We start from the raw sequence: 15,472 nt of genomic DNA on the forward strand, positions 1-15,472 counted from the left end.
TCCAAGTGATGTTGGGCCGAAGGTTTCCTGCACAGTAATCACACGTAAACTAGCCTCGGGGGTGTTGCCGAGGAAGGCCCCTCCGATGCTAAAGTCAGTACAGTGTGTAGAAAGAGAATGATATGCAAGAGAATTAATTGCTTGAGGCTTTGTTTGAATGAATGTACAAATGTAATATTGATGGCTTTTATACCTTTGCATATATGGAGAAGTTGGGCCTTAGCCCAATGGACTTGCCTTGAGGACTGATCTTTGACTTTAGCACAATTGGAGAGTTGAACCTTGACCCTTGGGCTTTTAATTGTATCATTTAATGACTAGTCCCAATTGGACTAAATTGGACCCAAACAAATGTTATTAAAATACATTTTGTATTATGAGTGAGGGATAACTCAAGTGGTTAGAGCTCTCCTCTCTCTTCTAAAAGATTTACGGATCGATTCTCCTCTCCCCTCTCGGTTTGGTTTGCGGTATATGATGAGACGCCATTTTTTCATCAAAATTGTTAAATAATACATAATTAACTTATAATAAAGTTTAAATAATTAGGCCAACGGGATTAAACTATATTACAAATTTACAATAATACGAGTAATAATAATTCAAGTGTTTACACATAATACAATAACAATCCGTTTATAATCATAAATTCATAATACAATATAGTCATTATTATAATCTATAAACATGACAAGATTAATAACATCATGGGCTAGCAGTATTACTACATGTCCAAGCACTCATCCAACAACAACATATTTTTATTTACCTACTGACCGTATAGTCGTAGACTCATATACCCGGTTGTATTTTGATTTTTCATATTTTGATTGTTTTTTTTATTAATAATAATTATATTAATTTATTTAAAAATTATATAAATATTAAAATATGGTTTGCTGGTTTACGGTTTGGTTTGGTTTATAATTTTTGAAAAACCAAACCGTAAACCGTAGTTACAAAAAAATCGAAACCTTACAAACCGTAAACCAAACCAAACCAAACCTCTAAAATGCGGTTTGGTTACGGTCCAAACCAAACTGTGTATAGCCCTATCACTCACCCTTGTCACTCTCTAAATAGTACAAAATTGTATGATGCTCATACAACACGTGTATTTACCCAGATCGACTCTTTTTTAATATGCTAACTACAGTACAGTAAACGAAATCATACATAGAAGTGAGCTACGAAACGGTTTTTATCGAATGGTCATATACAGTAGAAGTGAGCTATGAAGTGTTTTTTCGCATTATAGGGCTAATTGCTAATTAGTTCACCTTAGGGTAAGGAGGGGAATGTCATCTGCACGAGTTTGCGTAAGTAGCTCTCTGTTTATTTGCTCTCTTATGAAGCATTATGCAAGGCTGATTGATTAACACAATGCGGAACAATATTCCCATTGCAAAGACTTAAAACAACAGCAACAACAACAAGCCCTACACGTAAACTCCACGCTTTCTAAGCTATGGTAAAGCCGTGTGGATCCTAACAAAAGCAATTAACAAAAATAAAATACGAATCAAATTGAACTCAGATGGAGATGCTGTTTGGAACTCCCTTACCAGTGACCCCAACATCGGATTTAGGCCTCAACAAATCATAAGGTAAAACACCAGCTCCATACCTATGCTTTAGATTTTTATCTTTCCCATTCCTGTATGTAATATCATGGTCGAGTTTATCTAAACCAGCGTGAAATTCGCTAAAAGCAATTCTTATCGCTTCTTCTGCCTTCCAAGATGGCTCTATATTTTGGCCTATATATTCCTCTTTGCTTGAATGACTTGAAAGTACATCCAAAAGTGCCATAACTTTAGCTGCCTGTTGCATCGATGGGAAGCATTCGAGGAGCGTAGTCACAGGACTTGCAATAAACTTGTCCCAATTGTCTGGATCTGTATAAATATATTCTGAAGGCATCTTTGTCCTAGTAATAGTAGGCCTGTTTGGGAAGTAACCTGCGTAGGCATATTGCCCAAAGTTGACAGCTGCATGGTGCCCCGAAGCAACCCATATTATGGTTGACACAATTTTGATTAGATCTTCTGGATTACTTAGATTTATCCACCCTTCCTTCTTGTCCGGATGCCCTTTTGTTTTTACCTCCTTCCACCAACCTTGAAGCTCTTCATCAGTTACAACTAGCCCCGGATCTTTGTAGTAGTGGTTCACATACTGTGTTACCCACTTCTTAATACAACACCATAGGTCTAAGCCATCCATCGCGTATGGATAGTCCTCAATTACGAGCCTCACTCCAGATTCAGCTGATGAATCTTCAACAGCCATTCCCCTATTATTTTCAACACATAGATACGTATATGTATTAGTTAAGATAAGCAACAATTATACAAGGCTAAGCTAGCTCCAAATAATTCAATAATGCTAAATCAAGAGTTTAAATTACCTATGTAGCAGGTCATCTGGTAAGGCTTCACGATCAAACCGCCACTCCTTATCATAGATATAAGAGCTCATCTCTAAGCTGTATTTCTCAGGTGAGAAAGTGCTCTCAATGACACCGCCTACATTAATCAAAGCTAGTCTAGCAAGGGCGTTGATCTCCATAGTGTACCGGAAATGAGGATGCAACAACCTATATATTGGGTGCATTGCACTCAACTGTCGATTCGCTGCGATTATGTAAGGTTCCATGCAGCAATGTGCTCTAAGCCTGAATATTAACCATTGAACCGCAACAAAAATGTTGTTAAAATAGTTTCCATAGCTTGTTATCCGATCATCTCTTGTAATTAAATAAATTACAGGGGAAATAGACTAAAAATATATATATATATATATATATATATATATATATAGATGAGAACAAGCTAATATAAGTATAAGAAAATAAAATACCAGTGGCTGATAAGTTGGTGGTAGCTAGAGTCATGAGCAAGGACATGAGCCTTGGCAAGCTTCCAAAGCCATCCTTTAGTGGCTTCGTTTCTTGGCATAAACACTTTCCGATACGGTTCAGGAAAATCCTTAATTGCAGGCCGAGATAACTCAATGGCAACAGGTTTTAGTGTATTTCCCTCGTCGTTGATGAACAAAGTTCGTGATCCATATAAAAATCTCCCTGAAATCTCTGAGACCCTTGCCGCGTATTTCATAAATACATCGTGGTAATCAATAATGAATAATCTCTTCCTGTCCAGTGCCTGCATTCATAAATTTAATTGTCCAGTTTAGAAAATCATGAGATTGATATACTAGTACATCATTTTAATTAATAATCGCAATTGATCATATGGTAAAACCTCTTTTAAAGTTATGTTATGTCGTCGTTTCAACTCATCGTCCAGCAGTTTGTCTGTCAAATGTGATTTCCGAAGTTGTTTGTCTGTCAAATCTGATTTCTCAAGTTCTGGTTCCTGGATACTATCCAGCAGGTCACGCTGCAACATTAGTACACATCTAATTAGCAGGTTTACTATTATTTTTCTTGTTTCAAATTAAATGGTAATCTATTACATTACACCTTAACAACAATAAATCATACGGAGTAATACAATAAGTCGTGTTTTATTTAAATGCTAGTAATTTTACAGACATCAAATAACCCACTACCAAAACTTAGCAAAAAGGTTGACTTAATTCAATGACTAGTTGATTATTATATTGAAATAATCTAAAATAGAGATGTGATTATATACTTTAGGAGTTTAGGAACAAAAGGAGTAAGCATCTAGATTAAATTTGCATATCATACCGTGACAAGCTTGATTCTTAAAGGATTGATGCCAGCAACAGTTTGACGAGCAAACTCCTCATCCTTAAACCATGAAAATCCATCGCCTACAAGTCAACCAAAACAAACCTTAGCTTGTTAATTACTCCGTGGTTAGCATATCTATAACTTAACTCTTGTAAAAATATTCCATAATTAATACGAGTACAAAACACATAATATATTTGTATCACTCCCTAATCTGCCCGTCTCATAATATTAGTCAATTTGATTTCTTATGATTTTGGAGTACAAGTTTATCTAGTGAATTTTACTACCTCAGTTAATTGTTATGTGCAACTTTTAGAGTATTATTTGTGAATTGTGAGATTTAAAAAATTCCAAAGTTGCGGAGTAGATAACAATTAACAAAATTGCTCTATATGATGACTATATATACTCCCTCCGTTAATTTTTATTTGCAACTTTTGTCATTTTAGTCCGCTAACCATTATGTGCAACTTTCTATTTTATTTCTATTTTTAGTACACAAAAACCCTGAAAATTACAAATTTACCCTTCATTAAAACTTCTGATTTAATAATTTTACTAGTGGTTTACTCTCACTAATGTTTGCCCCTTAAATTTTGCCTCGTGAACTGCAAAACCCCCCAAAGTTACAAATAAAAATTAACGGAGGGAGTATATATATGATAATATTTTTCCTTAGACATTATTATAGACCGGCCTATTATACTTTATAAAATAGGAGCAAAGCTTCTAAATTTTGACTTTGAAAAGTCAAATGCGGTAGTTATTTTCGGATATGGTTAGTAATTACGTAGTATTGTTCTTACGTTCAAATGTCTGGGGAAGGTTAAAGCGGAAAACATTTTCTGCAGCATCAGAGGTTCTTCTGATGAATCTAGCAAGCAAATCTCGCCAAAAACCGTGTTTAACGATTTCAGAACACTTGACTCCTTCGTTGAAGAGCATATTTATAGCCGTCATGAATGGAAATCTCTTATTGGGATCGTTGAACTTGGTCACCAATGGTGGTATTACTTTATGCAGCGTCGTAAACAATAGCCTAAATCCGAATTCTTCCGATTTCAGTTCTGAAAATGCTTCGTCTCTAGGTACATATACAGCATCTCTAAATACGCGTTCTAAAAAGCCGCCTGCACAATGAGGTATGTTAAATTAGCTTTTAGAAATTAGAAAAAACTCCCTCCATCCTTGAATAATTGACTTTAGCACACATATTAATAAAACAATATAAAAGCTCTTATATTATGAAACTTTATGTAAATACCTATCTAACGACATATTTCATGATATAATTTGTTTCTAATTAATGCGTTACCAAAAAACTTCGACTAAAGTTATTAATATTCATTGATCATTTTCAGGTAAAAGGTTCGATAATAACTACATACTGCCATTAATATAGTTTTAATCGGTAGACTTCATCCATTCTCTTTTCGTTACAATAGTTAGTAATTTGCTCTATTTACAATTTTTTTTGCTTCTTTTGACCACCTTTTTTGATTAAGTATGTTGAGCAAAATAATATATTCACGTGGAATCGATGAAATTAAATCAGTTTTAATATATATTCTACGTGCAATATAAGTGATGGGAGTACATACCTTTTCTGTTAATAAAAAATCCTGTTTTACAACGTCTTGGATAAGGATGTTTAGGACCACCTAAAGGAGGTCGATAGTTTGGGTTTCTCTCGGGGTCATCACCAATAACGCCAGCAAGGTCATCAAGGTCGTTGTAAATGTCATAGTCATAGATTCTGTCATATGGCTTGCGTTCCTCCCTACGTCTTGTATCCCCTCGCAAGATTTCAAGTTCAAATGTCCGTAGCCTCCTCAAACCAACTGGGGTGTCCATTGGCAAGTACGACTACAACATAAATAATAAATTCAATGCAAAAGTTCAATATTACATCAAACTAGTTACATGTTAAGTACTCTATCGCATTCGGTGTTTTCAAAAAAAAAAAAAAAAAAGGTATGATCTTCTCAGTAAAAACACACTTAAATTAATAAAAATACATTAACAACACACATTTATTCCTCTGCCTAGCTAAAATACATATACAAGGCAGTATTTAATAGTTGTAATCGATTGGGAATTCACTCAACAAGATCAGCGCTCATTTTGAAATTAGAACATATTTTGAAAAAAACACATTGTTACATAAGAAAAGCACATTAGGTTGTCGTTTTAGCTGATTACATGTAATAAATCTACATATAATCGAGTGTATGATTGCATGTACGAGCTAGTAATGAAAGTTTATAAAGTACGTACCTTTTTAGCAAAGAAGACCCTTTGTTCAGGGGCAAGGCCTTCTCTACACAGCCATTCAGGATCGGAGGATTGGACCCATGAATTACAACTAATTACAATTGGGTCGACGTCGTCTTTTGTATGTGAGAGTTCCGTGAAGCGTTCAAGGACAACGTCAATGACGTGCATCTCAGTGAGGTGTTCATTTTCAACAAGCACTGCACCCACCTCTCCGAACCCTGCCTCAAGGTCTATATAAGCCACAATATTTTGCCAACTGCCCATTCACTTTTTGAGGCCTACACCTATCGTCCCTAGCCGTTGAATGATAGGCTTTCGCTTTAGTTGTTATGTTCTCGTTGGTTGTATCTTCAATTCAAATTAATCACCAAGGGAAAAACAGATTAGACAATCTTATGCCTATATTTTTAATTGAACATAAATCACTACCAAAGAGTGTCAAAGTATAATATGCATGTTAAAAGTGTTAAAAATCATCTTTAACGTGTCCCTAAAATAAAACGCAGAAGCAGCTTAATTTGCTTCATGCTACTTTTGATTATAGAGATGACAAGCAAGTTTTAATCTCATGACTACTTTATTAACCCCGCTACCTTTCATTCTCATCAAATTCTTTCAACCATGCATAAATTAAAACAAGTAAAACTCGCTCTTCCAATGAAGCAAATGCAAACAAAAGGGGGCGCAGGGAGTACTTACGTGGAATATACTCCGTGCTAATAAGCTGTAAGGTGAAGACGGCTTCATGAAACAAATCAGCACAAGTATCAGCTGCTATGCTTGGAATGTGGGTTACGTATTCAAGTACAGATGGTAACTGTACCCAGATGGTGGCCTTAAAATGATCCTTGTCACATACCTGTGACTTAGCTAATTTGATTTTATTAGCATTTTTGGAGTGTATATCACATCCAAAAATTGATAGCACAAAGTTATAAATTTGGGTGACCCATTTGGGCATCCTTTTGAGTAATCCCAAAATGATCATCATTCTCAATATTGTAAGAATTGACACAATAAGCAATACGACCCACGAGAATAACCAAACCCATATATCCATTGGCACGTCAATTGAAATGCCTATAAATAGATAATGGGGAGTGATCGATCTCAGTGTAGCCACTAAAAGCTTAACAAGACTTTTCTACATAAAACAAACCTAGCAAGTGATGATTGTTTCACACTCGAAATAATTTTTGTGCGGATGTCTTTCGACAATTTTCTTAACTAGTAACCAAAAGCTCGAGATCAAATTAGATCAGAAATGAAGGAGAATACTTACAAAAGCTTGATTTTTAAGATGACAAATGGATATACACTAGGGTTTCTTTTTATAGAGGGTGAAATATGGACACTGGACATGCATGGAATTGAATCTTTAATTTTTTATTGTAGTATATTAGGAAACTAATTATGATTAGTAGATTATTATTATTAATAATTATAGTATCATGCTAATTAATGAAGATGGGCACGTCGTGCATACTAGCGCAGAAATCATGCAAGTTTGGGAGCGGTCGAGTACTTTGCGTTGGCCACATGGTTTATGTCAATATAAAACGTTTACTATGTTTGGGGTCATATTTAATTACTCTTGGTAAGTATAATTAGGGAAAGTAATATTCTAATTGACTTTTGTAGACTATAGATTAGCACGACTGCACGATGCAAATATGGCAACTAGGCCAATAACAATTTCGGTGGAGGTTGAACCAAGTTAATTAAAGTAATACGGAGTAATTATATAGACGGCCCACTAGGCCCAAAATTATGATCCAATTATAAGGTATTTTGGGTTCATGAGATAAGTATTCCATATTCGTATACTCCATAGACCATAGCACATTCAATATCTAGTACTCCGTTTCTAATTGGTCTAAACTACATCCTTATGCAGCTAAGATAGCTATAACAGGCCCAAAACGCATGTCCAACACAATACGCGAATATTTCTCCCTAATAAAATGCAGCCCACCCCACAAAAAAATCTTTGTTCAGCTGTCCAAAAGTGCGGGAAGAACGTTAAGAAATTTTAAGCACAAATTCTCCAAAAAGACGGGTGTACGTTAATTTATTGTAAGACGAGTTGAAGTAATCTTAAAAGTATTTAAAGTTGCCCTTTATATTACAAAAGTTATTATTTTTCTAATATTAATTTTATGTTACAAAAAACTTATAATGTATTAAATTAATCTATAAGAAATTACACATTAAAATAAAATTTAAGCCAACGAAAAATTAAAAGTTATCCTTTAAGGGGTTAAAGTTACCATAAAAATAGTTAAAGTTACCTTCAAACTGACTTACAATAAAATTAGCGTACAATCGTCTTACACAAGACTTATTGAGAAAGAAGGTGGCTGCTGTGTTCATTAAGTATTAGCTACGTTTGAGGGGTGATGCAGCTAGCTTGGCTGCATAAGCATGCAGCTAAGAATTTACGCTCCGTATCTACTCTCTCCTAGTCCTCCGTATATGATATTTTGCTTCATTCGACTTTTTTCAATTTCTGAACGCATTTTAAAACGATTTTATCTTCAATTTCATACGTGTAAAAAAACATAAAATATTTCTTTTGACTCAAAGAATTAGGGATAAAGGGATTTAATTAATCAACCCGTCTAGTTTCTCCTCACCAATGTCGCCCGTAGCACCGTCGTCATCACCGGCGACACCATGTATCATTTCCCCTCTTTCTCTTTCCTCTCTTTTTTGTTGGGTGATTAATAAAACCCTAATATTTGATTAACTTCTTTAATAATTAAAAGGGTAGGGTTAGTTATGATATGAGATCAATTTGTTGGGTTGATGGACTGCTATAATTTGTATTTGCTATAGTTAGTTACCCCTAATTTTTTGATTAATGATTTCTTTTTAAATTAGTGGAAATTTAATTTTTCTTGAATCAATTTTTAGTTATTAATGTCATGTTTTAGGAATTAATCTCCCTCCAAGTGAAATATAAATTAAATTGTGATAAATTTATAAGATTGTTGGTGGTATTGCTGATTCATGAATGATCATATCTACTAATTTGGTTGATTTTATTTATTTGTTTGTTTTATTTTGGAATGAGCAAATGTTTAGAAGGCTTATCAGGTTATAATGTCTTTCAATTTCCTCTGTTATGTAAACAGTTGCTGTATTGGAATATTTTCAAATGCTGAATTGTGGTACAATCTAGACGTTGTTTATTGCTGATTAATTAAAGGTTTTATTTATTTAATTTCGTCTTAACATCTTGAAATTTATTGTTTTCTGAGTAGTTGGCTACTTGGCTAGCTTGGACATTGTTACTCCCTACATGTTTCTTATATATATTCAACTTTGATGCTCGGATTTATAACATTTGAAACATTCACTGTTAGGGTTGGTGAGTGCACAGCGGAAGCGAAAATATGTTTGATTGAGAAGTATAAATTGAATTGATAATTTGACAAGATAATTAATATAAATGAACACACGATTTTATGTAACAACGAACACTTTTATTCCACTATTTGAAAGTAGGAGAGTACAGGAACTCTTGAGAGGGTGAGTATCACAAGAGAACTCTCACTATAAGAAGTACTCACAAACGAGTATTACGATAGTAGTGGAATATTACAAGGAGGGAAAATCTTTTTGTAGAAAGGCTTGTGTTTGGTATGGATTCTTGTGTTGTGTTGTTGTATGATTGAATGCCCTTGACCTGTATTTATAGGTGTAGATGGAGCTTGGAAGATTTGTGTGGAAACTTCCACATATGTAGATATTTTTAAACTCTCCACATAAATTTAGAATTTTCATTAGTATTTAATAATTCTAGATTTTCCTCAATTCTCCATCCTTCTTGTGTCCATAATATTCTAGAAAATTCAAGTAGGATATTATTTCAGAAGCCTCTAGAATATGGATAATACTTCGACTAAAATAATGGGCTTATAAAATTTGGGTCATACCCAACATTCACATATATTTTTCGAAATCAATCTAGTTAAAATCTAGCCTAATCTGTTTGAGCCTTATAGTAAAATTCTTTAATCCCACCATCCAGTATTCCAGTGTACATGTATAACATTACAGCACGAAGGTGAGTATACAAAGAGCTTGTATAAACTTAGGCTTTGGTTTGTAAAATCTAGCTGTGTACCTGTATATCCATCCTTTGCAACTGTCACTGCATATTATGCATTATAGAAGTCAACTTGTAGGCATTATAGCCATTATTTTGTATACTGATTGAAATATTCTTTTGCCTGCAGTCTAAGTTTGATCAGCGTGGAAGAAATCGTCAGCATTTAGATCAGAACTAGCTGCATTGCTTAAAGACTTATGTACCTGCTTCATGGTTCTGGGGGTTTATGTTCTGCAATTCAGGTCTTTCCAGCTAACTAAGGTGATTCAGACTTTCAATTAGTTCAAATATGTTTGTGAATTCTTTTTGTGTTTAATCATTTGGCAATTCCCAATTTTCCATCCTAGTAACTTTTTTTTGTTACCGGAAGCAGTGAATTATTGAAAATGTGGCTGAATGTATGCTCAACATCCCTATATACATAATATGATAGTTGAATTATATTAGGCAAACTGCTATTAGGCTAATCTTGCTGAGTTAACTAAGTGTTCGGCAATACTATTGGATTTGCACTGCTTCTCTGAAATTTGTTTAGTATATACTTTGATGGTTTAATATGGAGTCTTGTAAGAATGACATTAGATGCTAATGAGTCCTCTGCTTCGTACCTTAGATGTTCTTGGCATCGCATCGTTACGTGTTTGTGTCATATCCTTTTTTCTGAAATGAAATAATGGTTTATTGATCATACTCATACAACACTATATTTAAAATGAAATTGAACAGATGAAAAGTATGACAAAATAAAAAGAATTTCCCCCTACTCCCTTGTTATACCAATAATTATGATGTGAAGCTAAGTTAAGCTAAATATCCCAACTTATTACAACCAATTAAAAAATCTCCTTTCTTCTAAAACAAAGTTGTATTAAAAGATTTTGAATTGTATTATATCGAAATGCTGTTTGGAACTCCCATACCAGTCACCCCTGATTTCGAAAATGGCTTAAGTAGTTGATATGGTAAGGTTCCTGCTCCATTTCTGTTCTTCCACTTGTTATCTGCGTTCCTTGAATCAACAACATTCTCCAAGTTTTTCAAACTAGCATTAAACCTCTCAAATGCTGTTTTTATTATTGAATCTTCTGCCCACGAAGGCTCGATTTGGTCGCCTATATATTCCTCGTCAGGAGAATGATTCGACAACACACTTAGAACTGCCATTACTTTTGTTGCTTGCATTTTGGATGGAAAAGTTTGGAGCAAAAAACCAACTGGATCTTCTGTAAAATTTGTCTTTGTTTCTTCAGTGGGGTCTTCTGAAGGCATGTTGATTCTTGCAATGGTAGGCCTATTTGGGAAGTACCCACCATAAGCATACTGACCGAAGTTGACAGCAGCATGGTGTCCTGAAGTCACCCATATCATGTTAGTTAGGATTTCAATGAGGCTGCTTGGTGTATCAAGCACCGGCCACCATGTTTCGTCTTTCTTGTCTTGATGCCCTTTGGTTCGAATCTCTTCCCACCATGCTTGGAGCTCGTTATCAGATTTGACTAGTTGTTCTGTTGCATAGTAGTGGTTGACATAGTCAGAGACCCACTGCTTGATCGCGTCCCAGAGGATAAGCCCGTCGTTGGCAAAGGGATAGTCCTCGATTGTCAGCTGCAGACCATGGGGTGCTGATGGATCTTCAACAGCCAATCCCCTAATAAAATTGATATTGATACAGAATGGGTTGTTAGAGATGGAGTATGACATAATTACACATCAAATTGAACAATTTTGTATTATTAGGTACCTGGCAATAAGATCAGCTGGCAATCCCTGTTGATCAAACCTCCACTCCTTGTCATATACATAAGAGCTAAACTCCATGGAATACTTTTCTGGAGAGAATGTGGTCTCAATGATCCCACCCGCGTTAATCAAGGCTTGCCGAGCAAGAGCATTGATCATCATGGTAAAGCGGAAGTAAGGGTTCATGAGTCTGAAGATTGGATGCATAGCACTGAGTTGTCGATGGGCTGCAATTATGTAAGGCTCTACGCAACAATGAGTCCTTAGCCTGCAAAACCGAACAGTTCTCTTATTGATATATTTTTATCTATGATATGGTTACTAGAAAACCGAACAATGAGTCCTTAGCCTGCACATACCAGTGGCTAATAAGTTGGTGATGACCAGAATCATGAGCGAGCACATGAGCTTTAGCAAGCCTCCAGAGCCAGCCCTCAGTAGCATCCCCGCAGCTCGGGGAGAACACTTGCTTCCATTGTGGCTTTCCATCATCAGTAGGTGGCCTTGTTAGCTCAATGGCAATAGGCCTAAGAGTGCCTTCAGGAGTGAGGAAGAACAACGTTCGTGATCCATACAATGTTGTGCCTTTAATCTGTCTTACTTTGTTCACAAAAGGCAGCAACAAATCATGGTAGTCCAGCATGAAGAGTTTCTTTTTCTCTAGAGCCTACAGTTTGCCAAAAAATACAGTTAGATAAGAAATCGAAGCCTTACATTCAAGGGAAATGGAGAGTATGATCAAGTACCTCTTTCACAGACATGATGCCCTTGATCTCTTCCTCGATCACCTTTGTGGTGATTGCTGATTCTGGTGGACCATAAACTTCAGGATCTAGGTTGCTCTTCAGAGGCCATTCCTACAAATTGTGCTAGAGATTATCAATTCGAGTTCCAATGTTTGAATTTTCAGACTTTTTAAACTGAACTTTCAGCTGTATGTAAATGTTCTGTTTGGCTACCCTGTTTGAATTTTTGTACTCAATCGATAGCCTAATTGTTTAAGTTTCATAATAATATACTTACCATAAGATTTGAGATCAAATTTTATCTACATGACTCGTGAGCAAAGAAATAAATTATGTATCGCGAGCAGTTACATATTCATACCTTGACAAGCTTGATTGCATAAGGATTTAGACCAGCAAGAGTTTCGCGAGCAAACTCATCATCTCTGAACCAAGCAAATTCATCTCCTACACATCTCATACAAGATTGTTAACTTCAATACAAAAATAAATAAATTAATTCTAAAGTAGAGAAATTGAGATTTGAGCAGTTACTTACTGTCCATTAATTCAGTGGTAGGAAAACTAAGAACGTCTTTACTATCAAACAGGTTAGGCAACTGATCTTTCATGGTACTTTTGTTTTTCATGTCAGACAGCTCAATTCCTTTGTTGAACAATTCAAGTATCTCTTTGAAGCTTTCGAACCCGAGATTTGTATCAACAATGGTTGCCTCTAGAGAAGGTAATAGTGCATGCAATACATTGTCTAGGATATTAATCCCAAATGTTATCGATTTCAAATCTGAAAAATTTTCATCCCTTGGCACGTAGAAGCTGCCTGCCCTTTCTTCTGATGATGGATCTATATATGTATAACACAATATGTTAGTGAATTAAGATCGAATCAAGGAATAAGAACATTTAAACTACATACTACGGAATATTAATTAAGTGACATTTTTGTAAATAAATCATCAATTTTTCATCAAATGTACCTTGACCCCACATACATCAATCTTATACGAAAATGTCACATTGACAATGTAAAATTTGTTATTATGCCATTTGATTTAAAATACAGAGTACTTTTTTTGGTTATCTCCATGATAACGTTGGCTTTTTTGAAAAGTCTTTCAATTAATTCTAACCCATACTTCGTATATCATTAACTCAAACCGAATATGCAATCAAAACTCGATTTTAATGACTCTAAGGTTTACTAGTGCCAAGTGAAATTACCTGTCTTAGCGGGTGGACGTCCGGTTCTACAACGCCTTGGATATGGATGTTTCTTGGTCCCTAGCACCGGCCGGAGAAGCTCGGAGTTACTATCAGGATTACCAATATCGTTGTAAGTGTCATAATCATAAATTCTATCATAAGGTTGTCGTTCTCCTTGTCCATTGCCCCTCAAACTCTCAAGATCCTTTTCACGCCAACTCTTTAATCCAGCTGGAGTTTGTGATGGTAAATAAGCCTATAAATTAGAGCAATTTATTGTAATTGTTGTAAGTCATATCGTAAAGAAAATTACATAAAAAAACAATATGTTCGAGCTAATAATAATAATGATTTAGCAACTCAAACTCAAGCTCAACTTGCAACACCTTTTATATACATCCAGGTGCACATAGAAGTAGGATCCAAAGATTGTTTTTTTTTTTTTTTTTGCTCATCGTTATTTTTCATTTCATTTTAAGATTATAAAATGAGTAATTAAAATGTTAAATGAGTAGAAAATACCCTTTAGTGCAAGCTAGCTAGTTGAACTCTTATCATTAATTTATGGAGTACTAATTTGTTTCGTCACACTTACCTTATTCGCGAAGAAGATTCTTTTCTCAGGATTATCGTACTTGGAATGCACCCAAGACTCACAATCCACCCTAACAACACCTTGAGGCAAGCCTTTGAGGACGATATCTTTAATGTACATTTCTCTTCTATGCTCATTTGTAACTAAGATTGCGCCAAGTTCTCCAAAATTTTCATGTACTTGTAACTTTGATTCATACCTGGTTTCATTTTCCTCGCGACGTAAAATGATGTTTAGTTTTGCTGGTGCTCGAATTGGCTCCTTATCCAAATTTGTCCCTAACTCTGTAAGATCAGTACGTTTATATCAATATTTCATATTATTATAGCAATAATTATAAAACAAATCACTTTTTTTTTTTGGATTCGAGTAATTATGAAAAAAGCTCGTAACAATTGAATTGGTAAAACAATTATCCTCAAAACAATAAAATTATGCAAATTAACCCCAAATCAATCTAAATTAATAGAAAAAGTGTTTAATTTCCAAAACAATTTTTTTTTTAATGGAAACGATATATGTAGTGAAAAATATCTCATTGGAATCAAATTACAAAAATTATGTATGAGACTATTATTTTCAAACACAGGGAGTATACAAGTTTTAACGCATGGATGATTGTATAAATGTATACTCGTATAGAATAATGAACCAACATACTTGGATCGGCGGAGCTAATAAGTTCCAAATGGAGAGCATTGCCTAGCAAAAGATCTGAAATGCCATCAATTCCTTGGCCTAAACCAATGTTCTTCAAGAACCCAGTAGCAGTTAATTGCACAGTAACAATAGCTCTAACACTAATTTTTTTAGCCATAATTAATTTGATTTTATGGTTGAAGAGAAATTATACTATGATTTTGTTTTTTTTAAGGTTCAAAAGGTGTTATTATTTTGTAATCTCAAGAGCACCCTTTATATGTAGCTCATTTGCGCGTCTTACTGAAAGCTACTACTATTGATAAAATAATAGTCTTCTAATAAAAACAATTTATTTAAGGAAATAGTAAAACCGTTGTTTCGAAGTGGACTTTTCTAGATAGCTTTCATTGTCAACGAACCCAACT

The 15,472-nt window shown here is 34.8% G+C and overlaps 2 protein-coding genes across 2 annotated transcripts; both read right to left on the reverse strand.

Annotated features, from left to right (window-relative positions):
- Positions 1 to 1,368: 1,368 nt before the first annotated feature.
- LOC110737176 (linoleate 13S-lipoxygenase 2-1, chloroplastic-like) lies at positions 1,369 to 6,268 on the reverse strand. The gene is made up of 8 exons (XM_021917550.1): positions 6,005 to 6,268; positions 5,329 to 5,593; positions 4,534 to 4,857; positions 3,719 to 3,804; positions 3,267 to 3,380; positions 2,863 to 3,167; positions 2,411 to 2,677; positions 1,369 to 2,296 (listed from the first exon to the last, which is right to left on the reverse strand). The coding sequence occupies exons 1-8, from the start codon at positions 6,266 to 6,268 to the stop codon at positions 1,534 to 1,536; spliced, it is 2,388 nt and encodes a 795-aa protein (XP_021773242.1). The 3' UTR covers positions 1,369 to 1,533.
- A 4,493-nt stretch (positions 6,269 to 10,761) lies between these two features.
- Positions 10,762 to 15,311, reverse strand: LOC110736160 (linoleate 13S-lipoxygenase 2-1, chloroplastic-like). Its single transcript, XM_021916310.1, has 9 exons — positions 15,066 to 15,311; positions 14,406 to 14,689; positions 13,829 to 14,066; positions 13,146 to 13,451; positions 12,969 to 13,054; positions 12,608 to 12,718; positions 12,221 to 12,528; positions 11,863 to 12,129; positions 10,762 to 11,769 (listed from the first exon to the last, which is right to left on the reverse strand). Exons 1-9 carry the CDS (start codon positions 15,220 to 15,222, stop codon positions 11,010 to 11,012), a joined length of 2,517 nt encoding a protein of 838 aa, XP_021772002.1. The 5' UTR covers positions 15,223 to 15,311; the 3' UTR covers positions 10,762 to 11,009.
- Positions 15,312 to 15,472: the final 161 nt, after the last annotated feature.

The sequence above is a fragment of the Chenopodium quinoa genome, unplaced genomic scaffold (assembly GCF_001683475.1).
Source record: "Chenopodium quinoa cultivar QQ74 unplaced genomic scaffold, ASM168347v1, whole genome shotgun sequence".
In the NCBI taxonomy this organism is placed as follows: Eukaryota; Viridiplantae; Streptophyta; class Magnoliopsida; order Caryophyllales; family Amaranthaceae; genus Chenopodium; species Chenopodium quinoa.